The sequence below is a fragment of the Schistocerca nitens genome, chromosome 2 (genome assembly GCF_023898315.1).
Source record: "Schistocerca nitens isolate TAMUIC-IGC-003100 chromosome 2, iqSchNite1.1, whole genome shotgun sequence".
Lineage (NCBI taxonomy): Eukaryota > Metazoa > Arthropoda > Insecta > Orthoptera > Acrididae > Schistocerca > Schistocerca nitens.
In genome coordinates, this window is record NC_064615.1 from 721,191,687 (window position 1) to 721,206,262 (window position 14,576).

Consider the following 14,576-nt stretch of genomic DNA (forward strand, 5'->3'; position numbering starts at 1 on the left):
ATTAATTTCATCGGCGAACTTATCTTGCGTGTATAGAGGGCTGTCTGATATGCAGTCTATTATAAAGCTCGTTTTTTTTGGTCCCAATACCAGTAAGTGAGACAGAGGGCTTTCCCCTTGGTGGTTTTTGGAGAGGATCGCTATGTCTTCCACGTGCTTTACAATCAACTTATCCTAGGGAAACTTACTATAAACTTGGAGTTGGGCACTGGAACAACTTCTAATATGTTTCTGGGACGATAGGCCCCAAACAAAATTATGGAGGCGCGTATTTATTTAACAGCTGAGAATGAAGGAGCATACTTCTTACACATCTTTATCAATGACACGGTAGTTCACTTGATGTTTCCAACATACAACGATTCTTTAGAAAGTTGACATCTAACAAAACGTAAAGTGTTCTTTAAACAACAGCTAAAAAGCAGCTCACTAACTGTAGTCACATGCTGCTCGTTTAGCGCACTATCCCTCTGAAAATTATTTCTCGAATTTATCTCTCTTATTTCGCATAAGAACCTAGTTGACCAATTAGCTATTATTTTCTCTAGTGGAGTTGCAGGTGCCTTGCTACTCGAGAAGCATTATAGGGCTTTGAATCAACACGAAGTATACTAGTATATGGACGTCTAGATTATAGTCCAAATTACATTTTCAGTGTATTGTCTACTACATTTATTGTATCTCCAGTCTTTTAGAAAGGAATCATGAACCTAATTCCCTCTAAATGCCTTCTGGTAGCTGGACATATCCATTTTCCACAACGTCGACAGCTCGTCTCTACCCCTGACTGTTGAGAGAGCAAGTGCCAAATATTTCAACAATTCTTGTATGTAAATATTATAGCGATGGGTATACATTTATCTTCAAATATCCCACTCTTGTTAAGCAACGTGCCAGTCGTTGAATTCTTGACTGCAGAAGATGTCACCCCGAAGGAGATTCATCAGAGAATGAAAGCTGTTTACGGTGAGTGTGTTGATGTGAGTAGTGTGCATCGTTGGGCGAGTAAGTTTAATGATCTTGAGGTGGGAACATCTGACATGCGTGACAAACAAGGAGTTGGACGTCCTGTGACAGCAACCACAGAGTTTCACAATCAAAACGTTGACAGATTGATTCAGGACGATCGTTGTCTCACTCAGAGAGAAACTGCAAGCACGATTGGCATTTCACGAGAATGTGTGGGTCAATTATTGCTTTGCTTGCCTGTCAGAAGAACTGTGCACAATGGGTAGCCCAGAAGCTGACTCCTGAAATGAAAGCGCACAGACTTGAAATTTTCCAGGAACTCCTCTCATGTCCACTCAATTGTGACAGGAGACGAAACGTGGGTACACCATTACGACCCAGAGACGAAACGTCAGTCTATGGAATATCGACACAAAGACTCGCCCCAGAAAAAGAAATTCAAGACGCAGCCCTCAGCTGGAAAAATCATGTTCTGGATGCAGATGGTGTTATCCATGTTGATTTCCTTGATTGTGGAACAACAATAAATTCAGAGCGTTACATCACAACACTGTGAACCCTGAAACGATGGCTAACATAGGTCCAAAAGGAAAAGGGAAAATATTTCCTGCAGCATGACAGTGCCAAACCATACACTTCACGTGCCACCACAACATAACTTCAGAGACTGAATGTCACCACCGTACAGCATCCTCCATACAGTCCAGATTTAGCACCGTCTGACTTCCATCTGTTCCCGATAATGAAAGAGGACATCATTGTGCTTTTGATGAAGACGTCAAGAGAACTGCGAGACTGTGGTTGCGGAAACAGAGTGTCGACTTCTTCCGTGATGGCTTTAGGAAACTTGTTCATCGTTGGCAGAAATGTATCGAATTGGCTGGCGATTACGTCGAAAAAGTGAATATTTGTAATTAAAGATCACATTCTAAGGACTATTTGTGTGTTTGATTTATTAAAATAATTCCATTCAAACCCAATTAACTTGCTTTTCATTCAACCCTCGTATGTACCGTTTGGTTGGCTACTAAGGAAACTGTCTCCTACTTTAATATGGCGTTGCAGAATGATGTGAATAGCTAGTGTAGACAAGTCCAAGCATTCAACTGTCTGATATTACTTCAAACAGCAGACTTCTTTCAATAGTTTCTATACTTCATCAACATCCTATTACATGACGCACAGAAAGATTGATTGATACAGGAATCACCGATCGCCATAACGGCGGATCAGGGTTCAAATCCCTTTCCAGCGATCCAGGTTTAGGTTTCAAGTGAATTCCATAATTCGATTAATGTTAATGCCAGGATGGTTCATTTGGAAAGTTCATGGCCTACCTTTTGCTTTCCTGGCTTGCATTTCACCTATAATAACCTAGTCGTAAATGAGATGTTAAGCACTTATCATGCCGCCTTATTTTTTAGAAGGGCTTTTCTTTACGTAAAGGCACCTTATGAGACTCTCAGCTACCTGAATATGGTAGAGCAATATTGAAAGTCCTCTGTGAAAATGCTTTGAGCTCTTCTGCCTTTGAAGGTATCATTTGCTATGCTAACTGATCAGCAGCAACAAGAGAGGTCGTAGGACAAGGTTGATAGACCCTGCTACGGCCTCTTAATGAACGTGGCTCATTTAAATCTGTGGTTCACGTTGCGTTGCGAGAGCCCCCACCCATTGCATACACAGTGAGCGTGGTCTGGAGTTCAGTAAATCAGATGCTCAGCTGCAATGGTCACTGTTCACCCCACTGCAGAGATGTCGTCCGTGCTACTCCTTTACTGATTATGTCTCGCCCGTGCTTGCTGGTAATACACCTGAAATGTCAATTGACTTGTAATCCCTGAAATTAAAGTATATCAGTGAAAACCATTCAGAAATGCCAAGTATGCAGTGTAACAGATACTTTGTGAATGCCAAAAATTTGTGTTAGATTATGACTAGAACCCATATCTCCAGTCCTTTGCAAGCAGTCGTATTAACCACTAAGGTACCAGAGCATGTCTCAGTCATGACTCGAACTTATATTGTCACTGACATTTCCTCCCATGATTTTTAAACACTACAATCGAGTCTCCAACCAGATATTTGGGAACAGGATCATTGGGGACAGTGAACTGGTGCGATTCAAAGTCAGATCTGGAGACATGCTCAGACAACAAAATGTCTTAGGCAACTGCGTCTGACTACAAAGAGATTTTGTTTCCAGTCTGAGACTGCATAAATTTTCATTAATCAAAACATATTCACATCCGAGATGTATGTTTTCCTTAAAAATATTGTACTGTCTTTGACAAAAGTAAGTTCAGACAGCCAAATGAAACTTATTTAGTTAAAATAATTCATCAAATAACAATCTTAGTTTTAAAGCCAAATCAGCTAATCTGATCTGGTCATCTCTGCACGCTATGATACAGCAGGCATCTAATGATAACGAACAGCTCTTGATCACTCGCAATGAACTACCATCACAGCACCGCACTGGTAAGCTGGAAAATTCGTATTCGGAAGAGTAGTAGTTCCATTCTCCATCAAAGGATAGGCCTGGAATGTCTCCCCCCTGTGCTCCGCCTCTAATGAACTTGCTGCAGGCGGGACGTAATACCCTAATCCTCCTCATCCCACCACAAGAACTATCATATATTTGAAACCTTGCCGCATGCAAAATCCTATGACTGGTCTACAGCACAGGAATCTATGTTATTACAACATATTACATTTGCAATAACTCCAGATCTTCCCTCTCACCCCTCGCAAAGGCCTGCATTGTCCGTTTGCATAGCAATGAGAATTTGTAACAGACGTTGCACTATCTGGGAACAATGATCTTCAAACTGTGTCAGGGGAAAAAAAAGAACTCTGCCTTTTCCTTTTATTTGTCCACCACTGTACAGACACCTAAAGCCAGTAAGTCATGTGGTATATTGTCACTGGAAATTTTCACTTAGTAGCCCTTTGAGCACTGGTTTTCTGTGAGCGCACTTTTTTCTTTCAGAAAGCAGCAGCACAAACGAATTACCAGTGCGGTGGAAACATCACAAGCTCCTGGCTACAGTACATTCCTGACAGGTATAAATACACACAAATGTAGATCAGAGTCTGGCTGTATTATGGCTTACATTGTAAAACTATATTAGTACAGCAATGCAGCCATTATCTGAACATCAGTCAACCAAATGACTACTTAACCAAACTGTTGGCCACTCACAGAAAGCTAGCATTTACACACACAGCGGTAAAATCTCTGTTACTGTCGTACATATCAGCCAATTATTAGCAGTGTACTTTCATCCTCAAACTATTTCACATAATTTTACTGTGTTATTGAATTATTTATTGATTTCAGATGCACAGTGTTGTATGAACAGAGAGTTGTATGAACAGAGAGTAAAGTCTAGGACTATTTTATTACATTGACGAATTAAAAGAACAAAAAATCTACTCATTTGGATTCATCCAGTTAATGAAATGAAAGAGGCTGGAGTTTTCTACACTTCTTTTGAAGAGCTAGGGCAAGATGACAAGAAATTCTTCATTTACTTCACAATGTTGGTGAATTCCTTTGACAGACCTCATGCGTGGTTGAAGTATACCATTCAGTCCAAAAATACCAAAATGAGCAGTTGTATTCAATATGTACGAATTTTAAAGGTCACAGTATTTATTGATACTGTTGTTCTAGTAGTCTGCCTGAAGACTGGTCTGATGCAGCACTCCAAGCTACTCTATTCTGTGCAAGCCTCATCATCTCTTAAGAAGTACTGCAGCCTACACCCGTTTGAACCTGCTTACTGTATTCATGCCTTGGTCTCCCTCTATGACTTTTACCCACTCCCCACCCCATGTGTCCCACCAATACTAAATTGGTGCTCCATTGAAGTCTCAGAATGTTTCCAATCTGCCGATCTCTTCTTTTAGTCAAGTTGTGCCACAAATTTCTTTTCTCCCCTATTCCATTAAGTACTTTCTTACACAATCACCAATATAACCTCCAGCATTCATCTGTAGCACCACATTTCGAAAGCTCCTATGGTCTTCTTGTCTAAACTGTTTATCATCCATGTTTCACTTTCATATATGGCTACACTACAGACAAATGCCTTCAGAAAAGACTTCTGACAACTTAAATCTTTATACAATGTTAAAAAATTTCTCTTCTTCAGCAAGGTTTTTCTTGCCATTGCCAGTCTACATTTTATATCCTCTCTACTCTGGCAACCATCAGTTGTTTTTCTGAAATAACAAAACTCATCTACTACTTTAAGTGTCTTGTTTTCTAATCTAATACCCTCAGTATCGCCGGATTTAATTCTACTTCACACATCAAAAAAAGGTTTTGCATCACCTCAGTTCTGAGAGTTCCGGAACCTGTACAGAAAATTGGAACAGAGATCAACATAATCATCATTTCAGCCCTTTTTATTGATCATGAAAACCACACATTGCATGTTGGACTGCCATACAGTCAGACCTTCAGAGGTGGTGGTCCAGATTGCTGTACACACTGGTACTTCTAATGCCCAGTAGCATGTCCTCTTGCATTGATGAATGCCTGTTCTCATTGAGGGATACTATCCATAAGTTCATCAAAGCACTGTAGGTCCAGATTGTCCCACTCCTCAATGGTGATTCAGCTTACATCCCACAGAGTGGTTGGTGGGTCACGTCGTCCATTAACAGCCATTTTCAATCTACCCCAGGCATGTTTGATAGGGCTTACGTCTGGAGAACATGCTTCCCACTCTAGTCAAGTGATTTTGTTATCCTGAAGGAAGTCGTTCACAAGATGTGCACGATGGGCAGGGCGAATTGTCATCCATGAAAACAAATGCTTCGGCAATTTGCTGCTGATATGGTTGCACTATTGGTCGGCGGATGGCATTCACAAATCGGTTAACCATTACAGCGCTGTCCATGACCACCAGCAATGTACGTCAGCCCCACATAATGCCACCCCAAAACAGCAGAGAACCTCCACCTTGCTGCACTCGCTGGGCAGTATGTCTAAGGCGTTCAGCCTGACCGGGTTGCCTCCAAACACGTCTCCGACAATTGTCTGCTTGAAGGCATATGTGACACTCATCGGTGAAGGCAACGTAGTGCCAATCCTTGGCATGTTGTTGGGCCCATCTGTACCGCACTGCACGGTATCGTGGTTGCAAAGATGGACCTCGCCATGGCACCAATGGTTGCACAGCTATTGCCAACAGTAAACTTACTGGTTTTTTTTTTTTTTCCTGCTTCAAGTGCAAGCTCTGATTTACTTCAGTGCACTACTGTTGGAATGGCAGCAATGATCAATTAATCAAAGTGGAAAAATCTGTCACTTGCAAACAGCCTTATTTGCTTGCACATGCTGCTCTCCCCCCACTATGGCCTTGCACGCCCCTTCTAACAATGGCAAGCTGCCAAAAATAGTGAATGTTTGCAGCCTGTTACAATAACTTGTGTCAACTTTGCCGTGTGAAGTGAACTGGCAATATAAAATACTAATAAGTAAATGTGTTGTTCTTTCTATGAGAGATAAATTCAGGGCTAAGGAAAGGTTAGAGAAAGATGAATCTGCAACCAAGTCATCTAATGAGTATAAGGTGGTAAGTCAACATTTAGTATAAAAAAAAAAACAAATAATAAGTATCACAATTTTACTGTTTTACTGTGGTGATCGATCAACAAGCCGTAAAACTATGAAGCACATCATGAAAACAGATTTAGATGATGCTGTTTACAAGTGGATTCCACAAAAAAGAGCACAAGGAGAACCTATCTCTGGTCCCCTTCTATGTGAAACGGTAACTTAATTTCTTGAAAATCTTGGAAGGACGTCAAATGTCAAAACAAGCAGGGGCTGGTTAAAATTCTTTAAGTCAAGACAGGGAATTTGTCAGTTTCAAATACTAGGAGGTGTATTGAGGGAAGATGATTCTGTTCTCGAAAAAGTTTATAATGGTGATGGAATTGGGCTGAAATGGAAAGCTATGCTGACAAAAGCTCTTGCTTCACGCCGTGAATTAGCAGCACCTGGTCCTAAAATAAGCAAGAATTTTACTATTGCTTTACGGTGTGCTAATGCTACTGGTAGCTAACTACACTCGTCACTGGCAAATGTAAGAAACAGTGTTGTTTCCAACACATTAATGTGTCAACAATGCCTACTGTTTTTATATTTCATAAAAGGGCACCTGGTTCAAAATGGTTCAAATGGCTCTGAGCACTATGGGACTCAACTGCTGTGGTTATCAGTCCCCTAGAACTTAGAACTACTTAAACCTAACTAACCTAAGGACATCACACACATCCATGCCCGAGGCAGGATTCGAACCTGCGACCGTAGCAGTCCCACCATTCCGGACTGCGCGCCTAGAACCGCGAGACCACCACAGCCGGCAAAAGGGCACCTGGGCAGACAGTACGATTTTCATGGAATGGTTTATGAAAGTTTTTGTACCTTCTGTAAAAGCTGAATAGTTAAAGAATAGAAAAAGGAAGAAAACATTACTGCTTCTTGATAGCACACTAACTCATACCTCATGTAATATCTTAAACGAAAAGGATGAGTTCATAAAAATGATGTTTCTTCCAACTACAGCTCATGGATCAAGGTGCCACTGAGACTTTCAAATAGTATTGCAGAAAAGAACTGTTACATAAGTCATTATTAAAAAAGACGACGGAGAAGAATGTCTGTTAAGAAGTCACAAAAATACTGATTTGAAAGATGCATCCTACAAGATCAGAACATCACTGGATATTGTAAAGGACTAGAATTTGAAAAAATCTGGAATAAAATGTTTGGCGTGGTAGAAAGTTCTTCAACTCTAATTCAAAATGATGAACGGAATGATATGTTAACGATGCTCAGTAGCTACAAGAACTCAATTACCATGAATGTGAAGAAGTAGTTCAAGAACAGATGAGTGTTGACGATGCTAGGATATAATTTATCTCAACGAGTCTTCATACATTTCCCCTAGCCAAGCTAGTTCCGTGAGAACATGACAAAGTTTTTGTTATTACATTAATAGTTCATAGTACTCACATCACTAATAGACAAAATATGAAAAATGTAACTGCTATCATTATCACTATGTTGGAAGTAACCTAATCTTAATTACGCACATCATCATCAAAACCAGTCCTACTTTCCAGTAAGAAGCGATAAAAACTATGCAATAATTCCACACACATCCTGACACCATTCTCTTCATGCACTCTTTTATGATGTGAAAAAATGTGTATCTGTATTCCGTATGGAGTGAATGACTGATCAGTGCTTGTGCAATGTGGTACCGAGTCTTTGATGTTGTGGGTGAGGATTCAAGGAGACATGAAGCTTTAATATGAAACGGTCTACTCCTCTCAAAAGTTCACCCAAGAGTGCTAAAGAGATACATCAACCAGTTTGATGGACAATACATCAGCAATAGGACATCACATCAGCAACAGAGTCACATGCCTCCAATTCAGCAGACACTGTGAAGAGGTGCCAAGCTCTGGTGTAAGATCTGCTGATGAGAAATATACCACCACCTTTTCTCCCCAAATATTGGTGAAAAAGATTTGAATCTGAGTACTACTGCACTGATCTAAATAGGTGATTTCAGTTATGACTTTGGGTAAATACAACTGTAAAATATTTTCATGCATGCAAATGATATACAGAAATTTCAGACAGTTCACTGCCTCAAGGATCACGTAAAAAGTACACCAAGCTCCCAATTACCTGGCTACATATAATCCACAAACTTGCAGACTATCTACGCATAGCTCTGCAACTATTGGGAAAAAAAAAATTAAAATCCTAGCCTGAAATATCAATGTAGGATACTAACTTCTTGTTATGAGGACATAGGTAACAAAAACACACACAAGAAGTTAAATACTGATCATTATTAAATGGGACAAGAACAACCAAGTGAGGCAGGTATGGTGAAAAGTGTGTTCAGTTGAGGAAGAGAACGAAAACGAGGGACAGTGGAACCTGTTATCATGCACAATGAGCACTCAAGTGCATCGAACTGTTGTTACAGTATGAACGAGAAAATTTGTTTTACTGCACCAATGTTTGACTTCCCATAGAATGAGAACCACCTTCAGGGAAAAAAGTGAATGAAAAACAGTCACAACTGGACAATTATTTCTAAAAATGAATTAAAGCAAATGAATATGTAGTACTGTGTATTTTAAGTGTGATTTTGTAAATAAGTTGTCCATTTCTAGTAATACATAAGTAATGCACTTGATTTTTAACGCAACTGGTAGCATGTTTTGTAAACAGAATAAATAAAAATTTCAGGTTAAAAAAGGAAAGGTATTTTGTATTGTCCATGTTTCTCAGTCAATCTTTTTTAGTCTCAGGTCAACATTAACCCAAATAATCAAGAGCTTGTTGTTTGTTTGGTTTCCAGTGACTTAGTGCACAAATACTATTGTTTACAAAAAAACTTTGCGCACTTGGTATTCAGCAGTGATGTGCTACATTTAAAGTGGAGTCAGAGCAAGGGTTATTTAGAAGACCTGAAATATCACATAGGAAACATTACAAAATAAGGGAAGGGTACAAAAACATCAAACTTACCACCAATTCTGGCGAATCACACAGCTTAGAACTTAGAATAACATGTTGGAGAAGCAATCGTATGATTTCACCAACAAGACAGTCGCCAATAACTTCAATCTCATACACAGGTATGGACAGGTGGGGTAGGGAATGGGATGAATGAATGAGAGGAAGAGAGGGGAAAAAGGGTGAAGAGAGAGAAAGGAAATGTAAAAAAATTATATATAATGTTTCAATGTCATCTCATGGGCAACATTCTGCCACTAATGTAGGTATCAAAATTAGCTTAATAAAATATAATATAAAGCAAAATAGCTTTAAATAAATATTTATATTTTTGAGCAAAAGGTTAAGATAATCTACACTTCAGTATTACATCTGCTTTCTCACAGTTTCAAGGATACAAAATATCTTACTTCTTTGCATTATATAATATGCCATATTATTTTCCCTATGGGATGACAGGCAGTTGAGATAGAATTCTATTCTTACTCTGTGAGTTACAGAGTAATTAACACATGTACAAACAGCTTTGGTTCTTAAGGATAAAACATCTTTATCTATAAATGGAAGAACCACAACCATTATTTAAAATGTATCTAAACACAACAGTGTGAAATATATACAGTTGGTACATTAAACTGTCTTTCTACTTATCATTCATAGCTTTTTCTTTACAGAATTCACACTGCATCTAAATGACAGCAGAAAACAGTTATCTAAGTACTCTACAACTAACCAAACTGATGGTACAGACTGAATACTAATAAATATCTTTTTTGTTGCATTTTACAACTAAATACTAACAAATACATATCATTTGAACACAAATCCATAACACTTCTAGTATCTGATACAACTTATGGGTGACAGCTTTCTACAAAGGGCAGCTCAACATATATGAAAGCAACACAGCCACAAATAAGTCTAGTATATACAGCTATTATCACAAAGTACTGTTTGCTATGAAGAAACTGACATTTATTATTTTCATAAATTCTTTCCATTTCAAAGTAAATCTTGTAAACTGATATTTCACACTTCCGAGCAATTGACAACAACATAATTTTTTATAGTAGTGTTGTGGTACTTCTCTCATCTTACTATAGTACAAAAATAATGGCATGGGAATTAAATTGCTGCAGTATTTCTGAAGACTGCAGTTACCTCTGCAATATAAACAGAGATATCTCTTAAATATAAAATGAAATTTAAAATTAAGTATACAGCATAGACAGACTTTTGTTGAATTAAATTAATATACTTTCATCACATCCTGATTGATCAGCAGATGCAGTCAATCCATGTGTACCATTTCACTCGCATTTGCTCTTCACTGTTGCCATTATCATATTAGTCTGATGTATTAGGTACAAGGCACTAACAAAAACTGCATTTGCTCTGAAACAAGACACAATAAATATAGTGTAAGACTGCTTATATTTCAAATGTGTACATTGAATTTAATGGCAGCACCCATTCCAGAATGCTGTGATTTCTAGACACATAAATTATCAAAGCAATTACACTGACTTATTACCACCATCTTTATGACCATATTGTTTCAAGTTTTTTTCTTCCATGACTTTTAAGAAACTGCAGCTAACACGCTTAATGTACAGTCCAATCACAACAGCAAAGGAAAGTAGTTTTGAAGGCATCATGTACTAATAGTACATATTTAAATTTATAAAATCGCTAGGTATGAACACTATAAAAGATCTATGTTATACTTTTTCTTATTATATAGTACATGGATGGTTTGCTTGGACATTAAGGGACAAAACAATGAAGGCATCAGTCCTTCAGTCATGAGACATTTCAACTGAAGTTAGTGATGTCAGCCAGATATTTGGTTGAATTACAGTAGTATGTAGGAGTGCCAAAATATAGGCATTGAAAGCAATACAGAAATAATTTCAAGAGAAATACAGGTACATGTGTCAGGCAGGAACAAAGGTCAGAGAATGAAGAGTCTCCTAGGGTTCGTCTCTGGTGAGAGAGAAACACTACTGGCATCTAACCACCTGCCAAATCAAGTAAGGGTTAAGACAGTTACAGAGTAAAGGCTGCCTTCTAACTGAGGGATACATAATAACAAAAGTGAGACTATTGAGCATCAGTTTGCCCAACAATAATAAAATAAAATGAGAGAAATAGTCAGGTCAAAAAGATGGGTGGGTCCGGGTGAGTGTCTTCTGAGATTCTGCATGCAATGGGTGCCGTACCTCCTACAGCAACTCCAGTCCAATGCATGATAGTCAAAGCCTTAAAGAGGAGAATGGCACCCACTAGTCGTCTAATTAACATCCCTAAAACAGAAAATAAGGTGTGGCGGAAAAACCAATTAAACAAGTTAAAAGCACGACAACCAAGGCAGTTGGCAAAGGAGGCAAGGTCAAGTGTCCCAAACATCTAGCATCTGGTGGGAGATGCTGCCACCCCCACCACCCTGCCCCATCCTGAAAGTAGATTAAAATGTTCTATCTGAGAATACAGTGAAAACTAAGAGCCAATATTAGTGATGAGGGATCCAGAAGATGGTCCTTAGCCAGGAGAGCCAGAAGGCAGGGGCATTCCATAATGTGAGCTGTGTGTGTAAGGCCCAAAACCACAATGCTGAGGTGGCTCATTACATAAAATAAAATGAGAGGTTACTTTTACCTACCTGGAGGCGACTAGGACAGTATTTTCCTTCAAAGGTGGAAATAGTGTTTTCAACGTGTCTTATACTCTTTTGAAAGTTCACCCAGTAAGACGAGAACAGTGACATTGTCAAAGTTGGTACAAGGAGTTCAGAAAGAACTGGTGCATCAGCAGAAAAATACCTCAAACAAGGAAGAGACCCAAAATAGCTGTTGATCTTTGGTGGCCAAGAAGACCATGGGATTCAGTCCATATCTGTGACACAGAGGCATATTTTCTCAAGGAGAAGACATAGAACTCCCAGCACTCCTGCTCATTAATTACATAGTGAGTCTTAGATCGAAGCCATTTAAAAGCGAGGATGGTGGTCTGCAAAGGATGTCACTTGAGGCATTTCATGGATCTTCAACAGTTATTGCAATGTCTTTGGTCGACCATGGCACTGGCCAGTGGAGGATGAGGCCTGTAGAAAGGGAGATAGCAGTTCCTGTGGTGCAGGTGATCACAATGGAGGCTTCGCCCACAACCTTCTCTATGCAGGCTGAAAGAGAGGGGGTGAAGGTGACATCAGAGGCACACTTCTGGCAGCTGGCTCTTCAAAGAGCTCACCATAGTAACTGATCTTTCAGGCAGTGACAAGGAAATGACAGAATCAGCAGAAAGTGATCACTGTCACAAAGATTACCGAGTAGATCATTTTAGCAAAGCCATGAGATTGGAGGAAATGATTGTAAGGTCAATAACTGAGAAGGAGCCATGGGTGGCATTGAATTGGGTAAGAGTACTGTCACTGAGGAGACACCGATCAAGATCAGAAAGAAACTGGTCAATCAGAAGGCCACTACCAGATGAAATGATTCTTCCCCATAGTGGGTGGTGCGCACTGTGGGATTAAGGAGGTCATCTCAAAGTATTTAAGTGCACTGCCTGAGAGTAAATAAAGCTTATAAATGGTGAATACTGGTGTCATTCATGCTTTCACTGCTACTGCTTCCAATATGGTATGGAGGAGAATCCAATCACTGATGACATATGTGAGAACCGATTTACTGTCCACTCAACGCACTCTCTTGGGGTCAGTACGGCTTGGACAGAATACACGGTAACTTCAAAAAGTTGAAGAATGATTAAAACAGATCACAGACCAAGAGAAAATTATCTTTTGTTGTTGTTGTTGTGGTGGTGGGTGACAGCAATACCCATTGCAGTTCCAGAGAATTATCACGTTAAAGGCAGCCTAGTTAGATGTGAAGGGCCCACAGGATTGTGTGGGAGCTCTGGCACCTCTGGGATTGCAAGAGTAGCCTTATTCTGAGATCTCTTCCCTTTCTCTTTCCCTACTTTTTATGGTTGAGATTATTGACAAGATTTATCTGCTGTGGACACAGGAAATAAAGAAGGGCGGGCAGATCTGGGACATGGTCCAGGGCTTCTTTAGCCACTGGCCAGTGTCAGGCTGATTGTCTCAAGATTTACAGGAAAAAGAGTTTCTGAAAGAGAGGCATACCACTGGTGGATACTGGAGGAGAATGGTGCTTTCCTGACCAGCTGTAGGGAGTCAAGATTTCCACAGATGGTGCTCCAAGAACTGCAAAAACAGAGGGCCTACTGTTTCATGATCTAATTTACACATGCAATTACTGACGCCTGATGTAAAGTGAGGGAATTATTTTAGTACACCACAGATTATCACTCTTTGCATCACTTGTGTTAATTTTCTATGATTTTAGAATGTAATCTAATGGTGGTCATTATTTCTTAATAACAGATTCTTCAGAAGACTGAATAAATACTTGATCTCTTAAAATTTCACCTATACATCAAACCAAAAGCCTTTTAGGACCACAAGTAAGAAAAAACCCTCAGATAAAAGCACAGTAATTGGTACCTGACTATTAGCTGCAGCTGACATATGTTCCAGAATTGAACAAAATTGTTTCAGTTTTCAAATATACGCCATGTTTAAAATCACACTCTTTGTCTATTAGTGACCCTTTTTTCTCTAAATATTCAAATTCAATTTCATTTATTAAAAATTGTAAAAGTGTTGTTAAGTTCTGCCAATGATGAGTTTGTGAGAATGTACAGTTCCTACACAACAAATGTAGTAACATTAATTTATCCATAATAAAAATGGTTGAGACCAAGGAATAACATACTTGAATCTACATTTGGAATACTGCCAATGTTGCTTCAGTATGGTCTGATTGGCAATAAGTTCCCTATGAAATATGGCCCACATTATCTGTCATTGTGATTGATTCTGCCAAGGCTGGCAGAGTCCTCAAGATCTGAAAGCCTGTCATGCTAACCCCCTCCCCCCCCCCCCTCCACACACACACACACACACACACACACACACACACACACACACACACACACAGGGGTGAATGATGATGAGAAT

The 14,576-nt window shown here is 39.3% G+C and overlaps 1 protein-coding gene across 1 annotated transcript in view; it reads right to left on the reverse strand.

Moving 5' to 3' along the window:
* Nucleotides 1–9,838: 9,838 nt before the first annotated feature.
* Nucleotides 9,839–14,576, reverse strand: part of LOC126236898 (programmed cell death protein 10) — a 35,578-nt gene continuing 30,840 nt past the window's right edge. Inside the window, exon 5 of the mRNA XM_049946541.1 lies at nucleotides 9,839–10,927. Within this exon, the coding sequence (XP_049802498.1) occupies nucleotides 10,843–10,927 (85 nt within the window). The 3' untranslated portion in view covers nucleotides 9,839–10,842. The remainder of the gene's footprint in view (nucleotides 10,928–14,576) is intronic.